The following is a 17,973-nucleotide window of genomic DNA, read 5'->3' as shown; positions in this document are numbered from 1 at the left end:
GTTTCACACGGGTGAACATTAAACTTCATCTTGATAATTTCTCTAAAAAATGAAAGTTAAAAAAACATTTCTGTCAGTGGATAATGATTCAGGTTTGTTCCCAGACTGTTAACACCTGCTGCGTAGGTGTTTCTCAAAAACAGGTGCCTCGAAAGAAAAATAAAGACAACTGGAATCTAAATGATAAAATCAAGTCTGGCCATGTTGCAGGTAATGTGGTCACTGCAACCCTCAGCACCTGCTCAGAGTGACTCACATGAATTAGGAGTATCACAGTCCCCTTACAAGACAAACTTAAGCAGTGACCTCATGCCGCACCACTGCAGCTTGGCTTGGCGTGAACAATAAGTAGTCTGTGCCGGTCCATTCTACATTTCTCCTGAGCATGTCTGCGATCGCTGACCACAGTTTGAGTCACATCCTTTCCAGCTCTCCTGCTTGTTTACGGAGTGCTTGCACTGAGTTGCCTATGATATCATGGCGACAGGGGTATTAAGAGGCGCACTGTTTGAAAAGATCTACAGGACCAGGGTGGAAAGAACCATCCAGAGTTAGCTACAACCACAGGTCTGATACAGGAAACCCCCTCGCCAAAGTTTTCCCTCAATTCAGCAATCCTCACTACTCTGCACGACAGGTGTTTGCATGTGACACTACGACAGCTCGCTGTGATGATATATACACAAAATGACGCAAGCACACCATGGAACATTTTTCTCTAAATAGACATTTAATGGTTTAAAAGTGTGTAGGTACAGACAGAGGAAAGAAAAACAGCTGCTGGGGTGGGACGTAGGGATTTCTAATTGTTTACCATGCAACCGAACCTTACCGCATTTAATTTTTTTTGGGGGGGAGAGAGTCAAACTGACCAACTAACAGCACAACAGCAAAGCAGGAAATCAACACTCTGGCACGTATCAATGGCATCACATGGAGAAGATGATACAAAACATGTTTGTTTTCAATTTACAGTTTGTTTCAACTAATAACACTGATCGTTAACATATAATAAAATATATACACATCGTCAACAAAAAGGAATTGTGGCAGAACAAAGCAGCTTCATACAAAAAACTTTTCAGGCTGACCGAGTGGGATGTTGACCTGTGTGTAGCTGATTACAGTAACGTTAAATTGGAAATGTAACACTTGGTTGTTGTTTTTTTAACAAATCTGACCCACTGTGATAGATTGTGCACGACTCTTCGCTGCATCGGGTGATGTAAACACTCCTGCTATACTTGACCTTCGTATCGGGAGCCACACTGCAGTGAAACAATCAATTTCGAACCTTGCCTATCTGAAGGCTCCGTCTAAGATTTGCATTGATCATAAACAAATGTAACATCAACAAATACAAAACTAAACTAAAAGGAGATACTGGCAATCCTCCGCTGTTACGACTGCCACCTGCCATTGATAGCACATTAGCGGCTCGACTCCACCCCGTCTGACTTCCACCTGCCCACTGCCGGCTGAGGCGCTGCCTACTGAGTCCGGAGCTGGTAATCTGGGAAGGAAATGAACAGGACTTAATCAAATGGGGGAAAAAAAAAAGAAGAAGAGGGAATCGGAGAGAAATCAAGTGGAGGCAGCTGATGCTTTCCACCCAGAATGAATGGAATATGGAGGAAATGAGATGAGGATGTTTAGCAATTACTGGCAACATTAGCAAAAAGACCAACATGTGCAACCTTGGTAATCTCAGTGTGAAGATCGGGGAAGCTCGACAAAGAAAGTTCACTTTCTCACATTTTGCAGGACGTTGCCACATTGCCTCGTGTACTACAGCGTATCCCCTTTTCATAGAACTGCATGGGTGCAAGGTCAGTTCCCACCGCATTGCACTGCATTGCCTAACTGTTGCATAATACCTGCACATATGGGCACTCAGTATCTCATAACAGCACCAGTGTGAAGTGACCTACCTCCGTTTTGGGTGATGTAGCGCACCCACGGCAGGGCCTGATATCCACTCTTCTCAATGATCTTGAGGTAACGCACCTATGAGGAAGAAAAAAGAAAAAGCAGCTGATATAAACATGGTTGAAATTTAAAAAAAAAAAAAAAATTATATATATATATATATATTTATATATATATACACATACACACACACACACACACACACACACACACACACACACACAGAGGGGTCAATAAGTCATCTCTAACACAATCTCAGATACGGTGTTAAAGTTCTAGAGTAATGTACTATTCTAGAGTATATTCAATGAATCATTTCCTCATAAAATTATTTGAGATATCAAAAAATACTTTTACGTTTATCATCTAACCTGCACTCGGGCATCTAACCACTGATGGCTACCATCCCAGTATGAACCTGGTAAGGACAAGCTACAAAACAAAACAAAAATCACACCTACAGGAAACTGACAGCTGACACTTCACCAAGATACAAGCCTGTGAACTCTACAAAGAATGATAGCACCCAGAGGAAGTGAGTGCATTGAAAAGAAGAAAAAAAAAAAAAAAAGACAAAACAACGTAAACGGCCTGCTTGATTTCTAACCGAGGTGCACCCTGGACAGGTTGCCAGTCGCAGGAGACAGACCCTGAGAGAAAGACACTCATTCACACTCGAGTTCACACCCAGTGTCAGTTCAATTCTAAGTGCTAACCGCTGCACCACCACACCGCCCTATTCTAAAGATGTGGTTTTATTTCCACCCAACATGCACTTATTGTTCCATTTGCTGTTTTTATAAAACTGCAACGTATGTTTATTTCTCGAATCTTGAGAAATAAGCAGTTATTTCTCATAACAGCTGCACTACTTTGTTGCTCACTGGGCTTCTTGAAGAAGCATATTTAAGAGTTTAATGGCAAAGCTAAAGGTTTCAGAAACATATAAAACATATACATGTATAATTCTTTTATTGAATGCATTTTTTAAAAAAATGTTTTACCCACAATGATAATTGGCATTTTCTCCAACTGCTTTCTGCATAATAGCAAGTTACCAAGCACCCGTTGCCTCTCTAAGCAGCAGGTTGATAAGCGCTCAGCAGTCGAGAGATATGCTTTTAAGGCCGTGGTGAGCTGTGAGTTGTAGTAAAAGTTTTGTTGTTGATGAGGAAGCTGTAGTATGAGTCACACAGAGAAGAGGGAAGCGACTACAGAACAGCTTTCAAGGGAGACACAAAAATAATTTACATAACTGTATTTTTGTAAGTCCTGGGAGCAAAAAAAAAAGAAAAAAAAGGGGAAAAAAATTCCACATCAGCACTATTGAGATACAACTTTCACAAGTCATTAACTGATATTTCACCAACCCAGTGTTACCACAGAGTTGATTTTCGAGAAGAGAGGCTAAAAATATCACTTCGTCTTCACTATATGTCCATCTTTGATTGCACACATGTTTTTTCCCTGGACAGGTGTGGGAAACGACACTGGCACAGTGTGTGTGTAAAAGTTTTTTTAAATGCTGAAAGAGTTCACTTCACTTATCTGAATAATATCACAACAACATACCACAATGCAAGCAGAATTTCATGGTAATTACATGGTAAATACTGTGTAATTGGCACATCTAACACACAAAAAAACAATATGCGGTGTCATAATTTGCAGGGATGAGGCGCAAAGCCATCTTAAAGCTGACATGACCCCCGCTCTGGGAGACGTCACCATGTCATGTTTCTATCATGCCAGTTCCCAGCTAGGAGCCGGATATATGGCGCAGGAATTTGCGGGTCAAGTGGTGGCAGGGCTCTGGTGAGGCCTCGGTACCGGCCGCCTTGTTATTACCTTCCAGTACACAGTGAGGTCAGAGCGAGAGAGCGCCGTGGTCACCAGAGACATGACGACAAGCGCATAGACGTGGGATCACCGAGTCTGCCGGCACAGCACTTCTCCTCGAACGCTGCAGCCAAACATGCAGTCGGCCTGACCGTGGGTACGCAGTCAGCAAAATGGCACCAAAAGCCATCCTCCGCAAAATATCATTATGGCTTGTAAGATGAGAAGGGGAAAGGAGGATGTTTGTTGTATCTAGTTTGGTAAGTACAGACTGCATGTGTGGTCTGCACTTATCAGGCTTTTGGTAGAAGTTATGGCTCAGAAACCATCTGCCAGCATGTTTGGGTTCCTTCGACTTCACCTAAAGAAGCACAATTTGAAAATATTGCAGCAGCTCTGCTCTCACTGCCACTCAGCCAAAGTGTGGGGTTGCTCCATTTTCTAGTTAAGTTTATAAGGTGGAGTTACGTGCATCACACACACTTCACATGTGCGCTTCCCTACACTTAGTGGTAGAGTTAAGAGGAACTTTCTCATGCTTTGATATTTACATGTGTCTAATTAAGATTCACGGCCTCTTCTCACACGTAGAGAGTGGCGTTACTGGCAGCATTTGGGTCTGAGACCCAGTCTGCCGTTGCCCTGTAATAAGGGAAAGGTTACAGGCTTGAAACAAGAGTTTGATGGGAATATGGCTCTTAATAGGTTCCCTCTAAAATAGTGGGTGCACCACGGTGTCAATGCAAACGTGGGGACGTTTCTCAAGCTTCTGGTCTCCCAATCAAAGCTCTGTACTTTGAAGACCTTTCAATCACTGATTCTAACACTTTGTTTATATGTTCTAAACATGTGCAGAGCAGTTCATTGCATTACTAAATTTAAAACGAGTCTTTATAACTTCTCAAATTCGACTACAACTTCCTTTTTCTCTCAATATTACAAATCAACCAGAGTGTAAAGTACAAAATGTTTTTTGAGTGATCATCTGAACCGTCTGATAAAACGCTGCAAGCAGCCCCACCTTGCAGGCAAACTTAATGAATCGGTTGAAGCTCAATGTGCAACCTGCAGCACTCAGCTGAAGTACGTTAGGTGTAAAAATCCCTGGGGTGCTTTGTGGCTTTCAGATTCAAACCTTTTCAGGTGGCTTCCTTCCAGGAAGTTACAATTTAAGCCGAGAAAGAAAAAAACGATCTTGACATTTGTTCACGGTGGAGTTTCATAGATAATCACGTTTTTTGAGTTGTGGTTTAGTGCTACACAGTTTTGCGAACACAATTATGTAAAACGAACATCTCAGATGCCTTTGCAGGTTTTGCAAAATCCAAAGAGAAAAACTGAACACTGCCCTGCAATTAAAAGTTTACTGATCACCATCAGCACGATCTTTTTAATTCCAGGATTATACTTGCAATATTTCAAAACATCCACCCCATCGCTCCAATGTCTGCCACTTATCTGGATCCAGCTATCTAAGCAGAGCCAACTCTCCCCCAGCCACCCAGAGAGACATAATCTCTCCAGCATGTCAAGCGGTCTCCTAGCAGTTAGGGAAGCCCCTAATACTTCAACTCAGAGGCCTCCAGATGGCATACCAAGCAGATGACTGGACCACCTTAACTGGCTCCTTTCAATGTGGATGATCAGTGTTTGACTCACACTCTCTCCCAGTTATCAAAGTTTCTCGCTCCATCTCCAAGCGTGAGCACAGACACACTACAGAGGAACCTCATTTCTGCTGTCTGTGTTTGCGATCTCATTCTTTTGGTCATTACTCAAACTTGTGGCCATACGTGAAGTTAGAAACATAAACTGATCAGTTCAGCCACATCTTTGAGCACTCTGTGCACCACAACAGTACGTCATATCGCTTTACTCCCCACAAATCCTGGATTAATCTCCCGCTCCACTCTCTCCGCACTAGCGATCGAGACCACGACATGCTCCAGCTCCTCCGTCTGACTTTAAATGCAATAAACAAATGTAAAGAAAATAAGAGGCGGTGGATATGGACCACTTTATTCTCATCACTAGGCACAATTTCACTTCTGCAGGGTGTGTACAGATTAAAGTGATGAGAAAACACTTTTTTTCTGAGTGTGTTTCAGTCACCAAAGGTCACCAGTGTTTGAAGAAAACCACAAAAAAGAGGATTCATCTCCTACACTGATGCGCTATTCCACCGAAACAAAGAATATACAAACTGCAACTACAAATATCATACTAAACATCACAGTTTAAATGTTGTTTGTGTGTGTGTTTTAAATAATTAATTACCATTCTTACAGACGATGTCAGTTTTTAATGTAGGAAAAACACTTCATCCCATCACTGTGCAAAGCCGCCTGTGTTACTGCACTAATTCATACATTTGCTCTTATTCCAGCATCTGTTCGTTTATGAGCAAACAGTAATTTAAAGGAAGGAACGAATGGGGGATTATTTCTTTCAGCTACCTAATTGCCACAGAAAACGTCAAGCATTCTTATACTGCCAAAAAGCAACCCAATTACAACTATCATGCATTTCAATTAAGTTGAGCGTCTCGTTTCCGAGTGGGCTGCATAATATCCGTAGAATTTAATAAAGTTTTATCGAGAACCATAGGAAATGTGGAGACGCTGGAAAATATGACCTTTTAGCTCTTTTAATGGGAGCCACAGAGAAAACAGTAATAAAAGTTCAGACGTAATTGAAATTGTGTTAGCAGCAGAGAGAGGAGTCTCCAGCAGTCTCAAAGAGTCAACTATAAGTTGATGACACAGCTTATTAGTAAGACTACACTTGTGGTTTTAAAGTATTTTCTGAAGAAGGACATTTACATACGCGTCAATGCTTTGAGTTATAACTGACGCTACAGATTTTGTGACAGCATGTCCTTGACTTACGTGTAACAAAAGACACACGCAGGGTTAATTATGTAACCGTCGTAGGTGTAATATACCTACGAGAGATTCGCCATGCCCTTCCCCACACAAGACTGTAAAAGCGACGAAACAGACACGTTCAGATGATTTCAGGTTCACGTGAAGGAGTGCATGTGTGAAGTGTCCAGACATGTACTGATGTCTGTGAAGGAATCAAGCCAGAGTGAGTAAGTGTGTTTGTGTTTGGCTGCCAGAGCTGGTTCTGGTGCAGCAGTGGCAGCAGATGAGTTCAGGTATGGATGTTCACACGCTTCACACGTGCTTTCCTTCCATCATTGTCCCACACTTCAGATTTGTAATACATTAAGTTTCGATAACCGTAAAAAAAAATATATACATTTCCGCCTTCAGTTCTCAGATCCTACATGGACATACCCCACCCTCACTGGGTGAGTTCAATATTCATGTTAAAACTGAATATTAGTGAACAGGTGTTATTAGCTGCCTTCAGCTCATTTAAAAGTCACCTCAAGTGACGGCTAAGAACAACCAGACCTGTGATCGTTAATTTTTTTTGTGCGTTATATTTGATTCTGTACCCTTTTATATGTATGTCCTGTGGGGGCTTGTTTTATTCCACTGTGGATTTTCATGTTGTAATTTCATGTTTAATGGTACATTGTCTGATGTTGTGTTATTGTTTTTATCTGACCTGCTGTTAAATAAATACATTCAAAACCGGTTTTTAACCCGGTGACAGTTTAGATCTTTATGCTCTCTTCGTGATACAGTGGTACCTCGTTTATCGCGGGAGTTCAAACCTTCGTAGAAAAATAAGCCCAGTACTATAGAATGAAACCAAAGATCAAACCCTGTTTTCAGGTCCAGAACATGGGAATAAAGCAGCTGCGAGAGAATTCAACATTAATGAATCAATGGTACGGAAGTAAAGGAAGCAAGAAGAATGAGTTGAGTAACGTTTGACTTATCTGTTTTGTTTCGCTTAATGCGCCTTATAATCCGGTGCGCCTTATGGTCTGAAATATACGGTAACTTCTACCTTCCGCAGCTACCGCAGGCGTCTTTGATGGTGCAAAATGTTTCATCGACATTGTTGTGTTTGTTGGGAGAAAACTTACAAACATACAGTACAGCACTTCAGAGTCTCACTGTTAGCGATCGCAGATTTATGTAAATTTGACAAGCTGAACGCATTCTGTACTGTATAGGAGACACGGCACGAGATTGATTGACAATAGTCTACAGCCAATCAGGACGCAGAAAACAATGTGCTGTAAAAAGGCGAAACTGCGTTATAGTGAGTATATGCCAATGACTAATGTACAGAATGACAGTCATAATGAAATGTTGAGGAAAGAGAAACGGACAGCCTGACAAACAACCTGAAAACAGCATAAAATAAGCAAAATGTGTGTGTGTGTTTTCTTTTCCTAAGACAGTTAGGCAGTGGCATTGATGTCTGGCCCAACATTCTTTAAAAAACAGCTTTTACAATGTCAAGTTTAAACATCTGACCCCTAAGAGTATCCCTAAGGATATTTCAGGAGCTCTTGCTTTAGATAAAAAGTACAACGCTAAATTACCTGTGGCTGGTGTAAAACTGAGGTATAATTGTGCAAATGTACCTGCGGAAACACTGTTATTTTCATTGGAGGCCATAATATGATATTTTCAAATGAAGTTTGTCAAGTCGCCATTGTTTCCTCACATCAAGACATGGGAAAACGCTACACATATAATCACAGGACAACTGTGATTATACAGTATGAGCAGAGTGCATGTGTGTAAGTCTGCGGCGAGCAAGAGATTTCATTTAAACATGGAGCAGAAATGAAGCCTAAACATTAGCTTCTGTCTCAGTTTCAGGTCAAAGGCAATCAAAATCCAATGAATCTACTCACCTGCTAACAAGACTGACATTTTATATCATTGTGATTAACAGAAAAGCAGAGGGCCAAGTTCAACTTGATGAGCAGTTGCCGTCTGGTTGGCTCAATGCTAGAAATTTCTTAACCACACAGGGAAGCTGACTGTTTAGCAGTGCTCCCTTACTGCCCCCTCTGGCTAAAAACAGGACCGACGTGGATTGTTTGAATTCCAGCTGTGGAAACGGGGACAGCTGTGTGATGTTGCTACATACCAAGAATTCTAAACCCAAAATAATAATCAAAACCGCAGGTGTAAATAAGCAGCATTTGGTTCAGCATACTTACAGACAGTATGTCACAAAGGGATGATGAATACATTTTTACTGTATGAACAGAGACAGTGTTTGTTTTTTGTTTAACAGCTTGTTGTTTGCTTAGGGTTGACAAGTTATTTGAGAAACCGCCGCTCGACGGAGAATTACCTGGATGCCTGAGGTAGTGAAGTATGGGATCTCAAACTTGACACTGATTGGTGGTTTCCCCTCCTTATCTTCAGCCTCTACGCTCGGGAGGCCGAAGTGGGCTCGCATCAAATACTCCTTTCCACCCTGTGAGAAGTTGCAACACAAGCTCTTTAATAAAAGACGAAAACAAACTATAAATCTACTGTGTTTCAGCTTGTAAAAGGAAAACCAGATTGTATAAAGGCCCACAGCTGCTCCACGTTGTTTCGGAGAAGTATAATTACAATCTGCGTGTTTTTATTAACAATAAAAACCAGAATTGTGTAGCTTTATAACATAAGCAAACTACCATCCAAAAGCCTAGGGTAATATTACACAATTTCTGCAACCGTATGCATGAAGCTCGTGAGTCACAGTTTCTGCTCACAGGGAAAGACTTGATTGACCAGACGATCTCACTGTTCTCAGGCACCCACTTCACACTGCCCACTGTGGTCTTGAATTTGGGTGAGTCAGCGTCCGTTGGCACGGGAATGTGAATCTCCACGTTGTTGGCTGTGGAACGCCTCTTGAACTGACTCTTTGCCTAAGAACCAAAACAAGCAGGTCAAGTCTAACACGCTGCTCTGCCTAAACAGGGTATTAAAACAGGGCTTAATTTAATGCGCATTTAAAACCTTAATAGTCAGGGTTACCACGCATGACAACATGATACAGTACATAAGCAGCCTGATCATAATTGCTGTATGCTTTGCCTGACTGAACATATAGAAGCTTAAGCCAGGCTGAGCTCCAATCATTTGTAACTCCACTTTAATTTTTCTTTAAATCTGACAGCAATAATAGTTCAGCTACACATGACGCGGGCAACTAAATGTACCCACTGAAAAAGCTTCCAACCTTAATCATGTACTCAATCCGACTGTGAGAGTGCTTCTCGATAACAGACTCAATCCAGATCAGGGGCTTCACCTGAAACAGAAAAACCACATCGATTTTAAGTGCACAAATGTCGAACGCACCACTTTAAATAAAACATGACTTAGTCGCCACCCAGAGGGCAGCAGGTGTTACTACAGCAACCGAATATAAGTCATTTTGAGACTAGCTTGTACATTTATTTTGTTTCTACAGCAACCAGCAAAAGATACTCATATACTCATGCTGCAGTGGTGTCGGCTGTATTGCGTGAAATCTTGTAAAGGAAAATTAGGGAGAAACAGAGATTGCTCAAAACTTTGGAGTGACTTTGCAATCTGCGTTATTATGTAACTGCTTCTTGGTATATCCTTTTAAAATAGACGGTTACATCATCAAGTTACAAGAGACTGAACTTTAATCATGTTTGATCAACTTTAATGTTTCCTTTGTATTTTTGTACCTTACGATACAAAGCGCTTCGAGGCAACTGTTGTTGTGATTTAGCTCTATATAAATAATCTTCATTTATGAACTACGCCCAGCAAGCACAGATCTGGATTTAAAATGAACAGATTTGTATTTTTTGTCCACACGCAGACAGCCTTCGTGCTTAATCTGACGCACATGCTATGGTATAGAAGCAGGTATAATATGGAAAAACCAAAGTATAAAAGAAACCATCCTTCAAACAGTTTTTACACGTACACGGTAAAGGGCTTAAAAGGCATAAAATAAAATACAGACAATTTAAAAAGTATTAAGAAGCTTAGCTGAGTAATATAACCAAGATAAATTGCTTCTTAGATTAACAATTTCAGTTCTGTGCGCTGCAGCTCCTTGTTAACTAAAACTGAAAGACTTCTGCTCAACTATACCACTTCCTTTCCGGCACGCTTACTGGTAAAACTGTTGTGAAACACTTATAGAAACCATGAACCCAGTTCAAACTGGCAGAACATTGTGAGTCTGCCTATAGATTACCATTTGACTCAACAAATGTAATTTATCAGTTCCTTTCATCGAAAAAGGTTTGTCATTTTAAACGTTTTTTGAGAGTAGAGGATGATGGTTGAGCTCTTATCTGCTCTCTTTTTGTTTTTTGAGAGTGTTTTTTTTCCCCTTCAGAAAAAAAGCACAGTTAAACACTATTCATAACACACGCCTATGTGTGACAACCACAGACCAAGTACTAAACCGTGTGGTTGTGTTTCACCTGTTTTCTTCTGTGGTTATCAAAAACATTGATGAACAGATGAGGTACTAGTCTAAGCTGCTGGCTCAATACAGGCGTATTTCTGTATACAAATAATTCTGCCACAAACCCCCCCACCGTCGCTACCACCCCGAAACAGCCTTCTCCCAAAGGAGTTCTATTCAAAATATTTTTAACCTGTTTTTTTTATATTAGTTCTGGTTCAAATTCACTTTACTTAAAATATCTATTTTAATCAAACCAGAAATAACAGAAAAACTCAAAGACTCGCATAACGTAAAGCATATGGGAAAATAAAGCAACACTTACTTAACTATAAGCAGACCAATTGCGTAGTTGCCCCCTACAGGCCCATTTTGAAAGGAAAAGCCCAACATAAAACATTTTGAAATGGTTTTTTTTGTCCCCCAAAAAGAAGCAAGCAAACACTTTATCTTCTTGGGAATTAAAAACACTCACTAAGGTGACATTAGGAGGCTTTATAGCAGAGGTTCTCATACATTTTCTGGAAAGCTTCCACTTCAGATGCAGAAAATGCTCCTTAATTTCTATCAAGCTGAATTTCAGTGCAATAATCGTCACAAAGCAGCATCAGCAGTAACAGTTTTTAGTTTACATAGAATCAAAAATCTGTTCATTCAAATTTAGTTTCACTACTTGGTCACCCACGCTCCACCTGCAGTGGCTCTACTGCCCACCTGTAGGGCCTGCCCCACGGCTTATGAACCACTGCTTTAAAGGGTAAATGTAATTTGATTATTTCCACAAGTGGCTTCAGCTTAAATGATGAGATCAGATTTCAGTAGTGAATTCTATGCACGACCTCATTTGATTTGAAGCAGTAAGCAGATCCGCATGTTCACGTGTACACAGTCTTCATTCCAATCAGATTATCTGTCTGGATTCCTTTAATATACGCCCAGTTCTTTCACTGTTACAGCACTATGTATGTATGTTCACTGCACGTCTGTTTGCAGGTGTGTCAGACCCTTTCGGAGCCTTCCTCTGGTTTGGACTCAAACTACTCGACTTGTTCAGCCACATATTACTCACATGAGTGTTGAGGCGGTAGGACATGAGCTCAAACTCTCCGTCGGGAGGAATGAAGGAGATGGTGCGGTCGTTCTCAAAGCGAGACAGACGGACACACTGGTGAAACTTGACATCCTCCAGCTCTACTGATTTACTCTTCCCTCCTGCAAATACAAGCATCAGAGGCGATTTAACGCGATTAACCAAATTAGCACGAATCAGGCACAAACTAAATAGTTGTTCTAATTAAAATGCGATTTTCCACATGGTACGGCAGGCTGTCAACCAATCAGAATCTCAGTGGCTTGGCCCAGTTCCTTCTGTCAATGTGTCAAAGTATCCTTGTGCAAGATACCGAACCCCGAGTTCCCTCCAATGCATCCATCAAAATGTGAGCGTGTGTGAACGTTAGATAAAAGCGCTTAGGTAAAGATACAAGAACTATGTGTGCTTAAATGACAGAAAAGCACTGTCATCTGGTTATTTTTACATCTATTATTACATCAACTATTCATTTATTGCTCGAAAGCTTCAATGCTTTTTTTTTCTTAGCAGCAAAGAAACAACTCACGTCCAGTGTTTTCAAACAGAACTTTGTCGTTCAGTCCGAGCCGTAGCTCGGGCATTCCAGAAAGGAAGACGCGCATCTTTATGGAACCAACAATCTCGCTACGGAGAACATTGCCGTTGGCACTAACCTGAAAGACAGTCAATGAGTAAAGAGGAACAGATGAAAGCACATATTAGCGATCAAAGACTGTAGACACAAAACAGCAAGCTGGACAGTCGGGAGTGCGCTGTGACGCACCGGGAGAGGAAGTTTACAAACACTCTGACCGGCATTCCTTATGCAACTCGGGCCTTCTAAAACAAGTTCCTACCAGGAGGTTCACTGACTCAATGACGTCCAGGAAGACCTCATTTTTCCTGTACTTGATACCCTCTGACCTCCAGGAGACAGCGTTGGTGACTGTGGCGGGGGGTCGCGGGGCTCCAGTGTCTAGCTTGTGGCCCTCCTGAGTTATGTATCTGAGAGACAAAAAATGTAAACAGGAGGAAAACCTGAGAAAAGGGGAAATTAACTGTCTGAGATGGCGAGTTCCCAGAAAACATCAAAGAAGAACAGAGATTGCCGATTTTATGAGGGAGGATTGTCTGACTTATTACTGTATTCATGTGGGGGAAATCCAGAGTTGGTTTGCTGCACGTCTACATCACTCGCTTTTGAAAGACTAAACGGTCATTTACAGTCGTTTATGGTGATGACAGTAAGATCTTTTTGACTTGTAGGTATACAGAAATGACGGGATAATACCACAAGGGAAAGCGCAAACTGTAAAAATCGGACATAAATAAATAAAACAATCAAATATGCTTTTTAGCACAGTGATTTGCACTGATTGAAAACCTGAGAAAATGTCATCGGGAAATTAGCAGTTAAAGCAGTAATGATTACAAATGACAGGAATTTGGCTGCATTCAGCCGCGGGTAAAACGATCTCTGTTTAAGATCTACTGTTTTTTCTACTGAGGTTAGATGCACTTTATTGTTTGAGTGATTACAGTGTTTTTTATTCAGGAAACTTCGGGGCTGTTGGTTTTTTGTACTACGAAGGTCAATCACTTCTTAACAGGTTACATAGCCAGGGTAACTTGTGCTGCGAACCAAACCTGCCCCAAAACAGGTTATGTCTGAGATTAAAGACCAACCTGAGAAATCCTCACCTACTGACCAAGCCGGTCTCTGGAAATTAGCGTCAGCATTCCTTAAAGACCCCTTAGATTTCTGTGCACGTATAGTAGGAGCATCAAAAGTTTTTTTTTTTTCCTTGCATGCCATTTTGTTCCTTGATTTTTTCCCCCTATGATCCTAAAACTTGATACCCATTTGTAGGCATACGTAGGTCTAAGGCTATGTTTGAATTTCATTTTTGATTTTATTCACTGCTCGTTCTCAGCCAGCAGCTGAAAGGATGAAACTGTCTGTTAAACATTAATTTAATGAAATACTCAATTACAATCCACCAGATTCTCCTGCGTCATAATGACAAACATCCAGCTTTCAAATAGGATCAACTTTATTTATAAAGCAAATCTTGACCAAAGCGCTTAAAGGGCTCTAACATTCGCACGGTGCTTTTAATACTAATCTACTGTACAGTGGTTTTCCTCTCACACACACACACACACCCACGGCTCTCGCTCAGTTAGCTTTGTAATAGCCTGCCGACGTGTCTGCAGCAGCTGTGTTACTTTCAGTCTGTATCATGTGCTTAACGTCTTTGCATTTTTCCCATAGTTACGTTTTATCTACCGTTACAGATTCCTCAGCCTCTCGCCACATGCTTCCAATAACGCCCGATTCATGTCAACACATAGGGGAAAGTCTGGCTTACTGAGCAAGTTGATAACTGGCTTCACATGACTGCTTATCACGATTGCTAATGTTACGGTAAGTGAATCCAGATAAGGAAGAGATAGCCTGGCTTTGTTGAACTCATTGTGTTTGAGGCCCAGTTGTTTATCAGCAACAGCTGTCTTAGTATGGTTAGCTCAAAAAGCACCCTAAAGTTAATTTCCAATAATCTTGTCGTTTATTCAGGCAGCACAGTGATTCAGCGATTAGCGCTGGTTCAGGCTCAGCTGGGCGCATTCTGTGTATGTTTTCTCTGAGTGCTCCAGAGACGTGCGGTATGATCTGGACAGGTCACCAGTCCATCACAGAGACATCCAACCATTCAAACTTACATTGACACCTTAAAGCCAATTCAGAATCACCAGTTAACCTAACAAGTTAACAACCTAACCTATGTCTTTTGGACTGTGGGAGGAAGGCTCCACACACGAGCCAGTCAGCAGGTGAACTGAAACCCAGAGCCTTCTTCTTAAACTGAAATAAACTGGTCTCAAAAACATTTTATTTTTGATTAACTTTGCAGCTGTAAAGATGTCAGACCTACACTGTAAAGTGCAGCATTATATCATGGAGATTATTTTGTCTTTTATTACAAGCCCAATTCTAAAAGTTGGGATGCTGTGTAAAATATAAAACCCCCCCAGAATGCAGCGATCTGCAAATCTCATAAACCCACATTTTATTCACAACACAACGTAGAAAACACACCAAAGGTTTAGCTCTGAGTGAATTTGATGGCAGCAATAAGTCGAAAAATAAAGTTGGGATGAGGCAACAAAAGTGTGGAAATTAAGTGGCACTAAAAAGAAATGTCTGAAGGAAAATTTTGCAACTAATGAGGTTAACCGGCTACATGATCAGGTATTAAAAGAACATCATAAAAACACAGAGCTCGTCTGACATCATCAAACTCAAAATTTTAATTTCAACCTTTTTTTTCTTAAGATTTTCACAGATTAAACATTTGGTAAGAACCCAGATTTTCCTGTGAATAAAATCTGGGTTCATGAGATTTGAAAAAAAAAAAAAAAAAAAAAAAAATCACTTCTTACTATCTTATTTACATTTTACACAACATTTCAACTTTTGGTTAGCCCTCCCAATTGTAGGATTCAGGGGTATTTACTGGTATCAATGAAAGACTATTAATAAGTTTTCAGTCTTGGATGAGTACCTCAACCTGCTCTGTATACCTCATTGAAAACAGACCGGGTTCACGTTTAGAGAGTCTGCCATGTTGTATGGTTTCTAAAGAACTTTTTCGTAGCCACCACAACCTCTCCTACACACATTTAAAGGGTGAGCCCAAGAGTATTCATATGGTTGCGATCTGCAGTTTCACCACTAGATGGCAGTAATTTTCTTCTTATAACTGTTACAGTATGCTAGTAGCCCCATGACTTTGCTTTCAGAATAACTAAAATGTTATTTTACACATTCGAGTTTCTTTGGTGTAAGAACAAAAATGGACCCATGACCCTGAAAATCCGGCACTTATGAACCCTCATGTTACCTGCAGTGAAACAGCAGCTAAGAGGATACTCACTCTTGGAGAATTTTGCTGTCAGTGGTCTGAGGATAGCCAAAGTCCATCAGCTCATCCATGAGCTCATATATGATAACAAAGTTGTCTCTAATGCTCTCCTCCTCCAATTCTTTGAAATACTCTGAAAAAACCTAAAACAACACAAATAAACATGTTACACTTGTAGCAAAAGTATATGCATGTGTTATTGTTATTAACTAAAAGCTGGTGAATAATTCAATCATACCTGAACAATTTTGTACAAGAAAGAGAAAACCAGGGAGACGCTGGCATTTTTTTTGGATGTTGCAACCACTGATGTGACGTGTGTTAAGAAGTGTAACTGCAGGACAGAGAGTAAGTACAACACGTGGACACCGTAAATGTTGATGTGTTTTGGGGATTAATAAGGATACAGTAGAGATTATTGTGTTTGATCCACATGAAACGGACGCCGCCATGAGCCAGAATTGGTGATAGCGTGCCCTCTTCCTCTTTGTCCATCAGAAGGGTCATGAAGTGCTCAATCTCTGACATGTCCACATCTCCCCGATAATTTCGGCACACCAAGACCTGAAAGAGAAAAAACAGCACATGTGCAGCTTTCATTAATATCAGTAAGTCACTGTATTTTCACATTAAAGCTCAAAAAATGCGTTGCTGCCCAAAAAAAGAAAAGAAAAGAAAAGGCATGAGTATATTCACTGTATCTCAGAATGTATGTAAAGCCAGGGCAGTATATAGCAACAATATCATCCCCTATTATAAACGCAATATTCATCATAACAACAGATATTTACATCTCCATATGTGCAGGCAATCTCCTTCACACCAAACACTTAAAGGTTTTTTTTTTTATTTAAAAGGGATTCACGTGTTATTATTACACCTGCAAGGCTAAAGCAGAGACGTGGGTGGAAACTAAATACAGGTAAACCTGATACCTTAGGAATTTTTCATGCCCTTTATGTCTTTTTCACTTTTCCATTGATCGGAAAAGTGAAAAAGATTTACACGAACAGTCGGATTCAAAACCGACTGTTCGTGTAAATCACAAAGCATCATCACAAGCCCCCGGGCTGTAAATTCAGTGTACAACTCACTGCTGCTAACAGCTGGTCCCCTGGCTGTTAGTCATCGGGTTACATTTTTATTCAACGCTATCGCCTGACATCACTCCAGGTGACATCTGTCATATAAATTGAAAATCGCTGACTTTTGTTACAAGGTAAACCCTCTAAATTGCAGTGTGAACCGCTGAAGATACGCTAGCTGCTCGCTGCAGACTGAGCCGCTTTATAATCTGTCAAGCAAGAATGTGCTAGCTAGGCTAACCTTAGCTTAGCATCGCCCCTCCACTGTTACTTTACCTTTCCCTTCAAATCCAAGACGTACACGGCGCTCGCAGACATCTTGAACTTATTTACACGAGCCCAGCTAAGCTCGTTATCAGTTGATAATGTTGGCGAAAACTAGTTCAGTGCTAAAAATCAAAGAACAGACTTCCATTCATAATACTGAAAAGAAGAACACAACCCTTCCCCTTTTCTTAACACTCTACAGTCGCAAGGAGCGCCCCCTGTGGAATAGGAGGGAGCACTACAAGTCTCTGGCATCATTTTTTTTAAAACAAAAAACATTTTATGGTTAAGTCAGTATGACAGGAACTTAATTTAAATCATTATTAAATAATCTATATGGTAACAACAACAACAACAACAACAACAATAATAATAATAATAATGACCTTTAAAAACAGGGCTTATGCTTAATTATCTCACCCTTTTAAAAATAATTATTAGTCTTTGAGGTAACCAAACAGCCTGCATATAAGCTGGAGTCATGATGGAGTGTAAACCAGTCTGGTGTGTAATCATG

General features: G+C 40.7%; 1 protein-coding gene across 1 annotated transcript; it reads right to left on the bottom strand.

The window, feature by feature from the left end:
* Positions 1-706: 706 nt before the first annotated feature.
* Positions 707-17,653, bottom strand: ap1m1 (adaptor related protein complex 1 subunit mu 1). The gene is made up of 12 exons (XM_040016908.1): positions 17,466-17,653; positions 16,512-16,668; positions 16,343-16,410; positions 16,117-16,247; positions 13,036-13,183; positions 12,726-12,852; positions 12,176-12,318; positions 9,889-9,960; positions 9,416-9,574; positions 9,007-9,132; positions 1,932-2,007; positions 707-1,513 (listed from the first exon to the last, which is right to left on the bottom strand). Exons 1-12 carry the CDS (start codon positions 17,505-17,507, stop codon positions 1,491-1,493), a joined length of 1,272 nt encoding a protein of 423 aa, XP_039872842.1. The 5' UTR covers positions 17,508-17,653; the 3' UTR covers positions 707-1,490.
* Between the last annotated feature and the right edge of the window lie 320 nt (positions 17,654-17,973).

This window comes from Simochromis diagramma, unplaced genomic scaffold, assembly GCF_900408965.1.
Source record: "Simochromis diagramma unplaced genomic scaffold, fSimDia1.1 OVJJ01000205.1, whole genome shotgun sequence".
NCBI classification, from domain to species: domain Eukaryota; kingdom Metazoa; phylum Chordata; class Actinopteri; order Cichliformes; family Cichlidae; genus Simochromis; species Simochromis diagramma.
The sequence above is the reverse complement of the archived record's forward strand: the minus strand, read 5'-3'. Positions and strand labels throughout refer to the sequence as shown.

Excerpts from the sequence above, each read along its gene's own strand:
- ap1m1 (XM_040016908.1), bottom strand. The coding sequence starts at position 17,507 with ATGTCTGCGAGCGCCGTGTACGTCTTGGATTTGAAGGGAAAG. Across the intron at positions 16,669-17,465 it reads TCTTGGATTTGAAGGGAAAG|GTCTTGGTGTGCCGAAATTA; the intron begins GTAAAGTAACAG and ends TTTCTCTTTCAG. Across the intron at positions 12,319-12,725 it reads TCTGTTTGAAAACACTGGAC|GAGGGAAGAGTAAATCAGTA; the intron begins GTGAGTTGTTTC and ends TTGTATTTGCAG.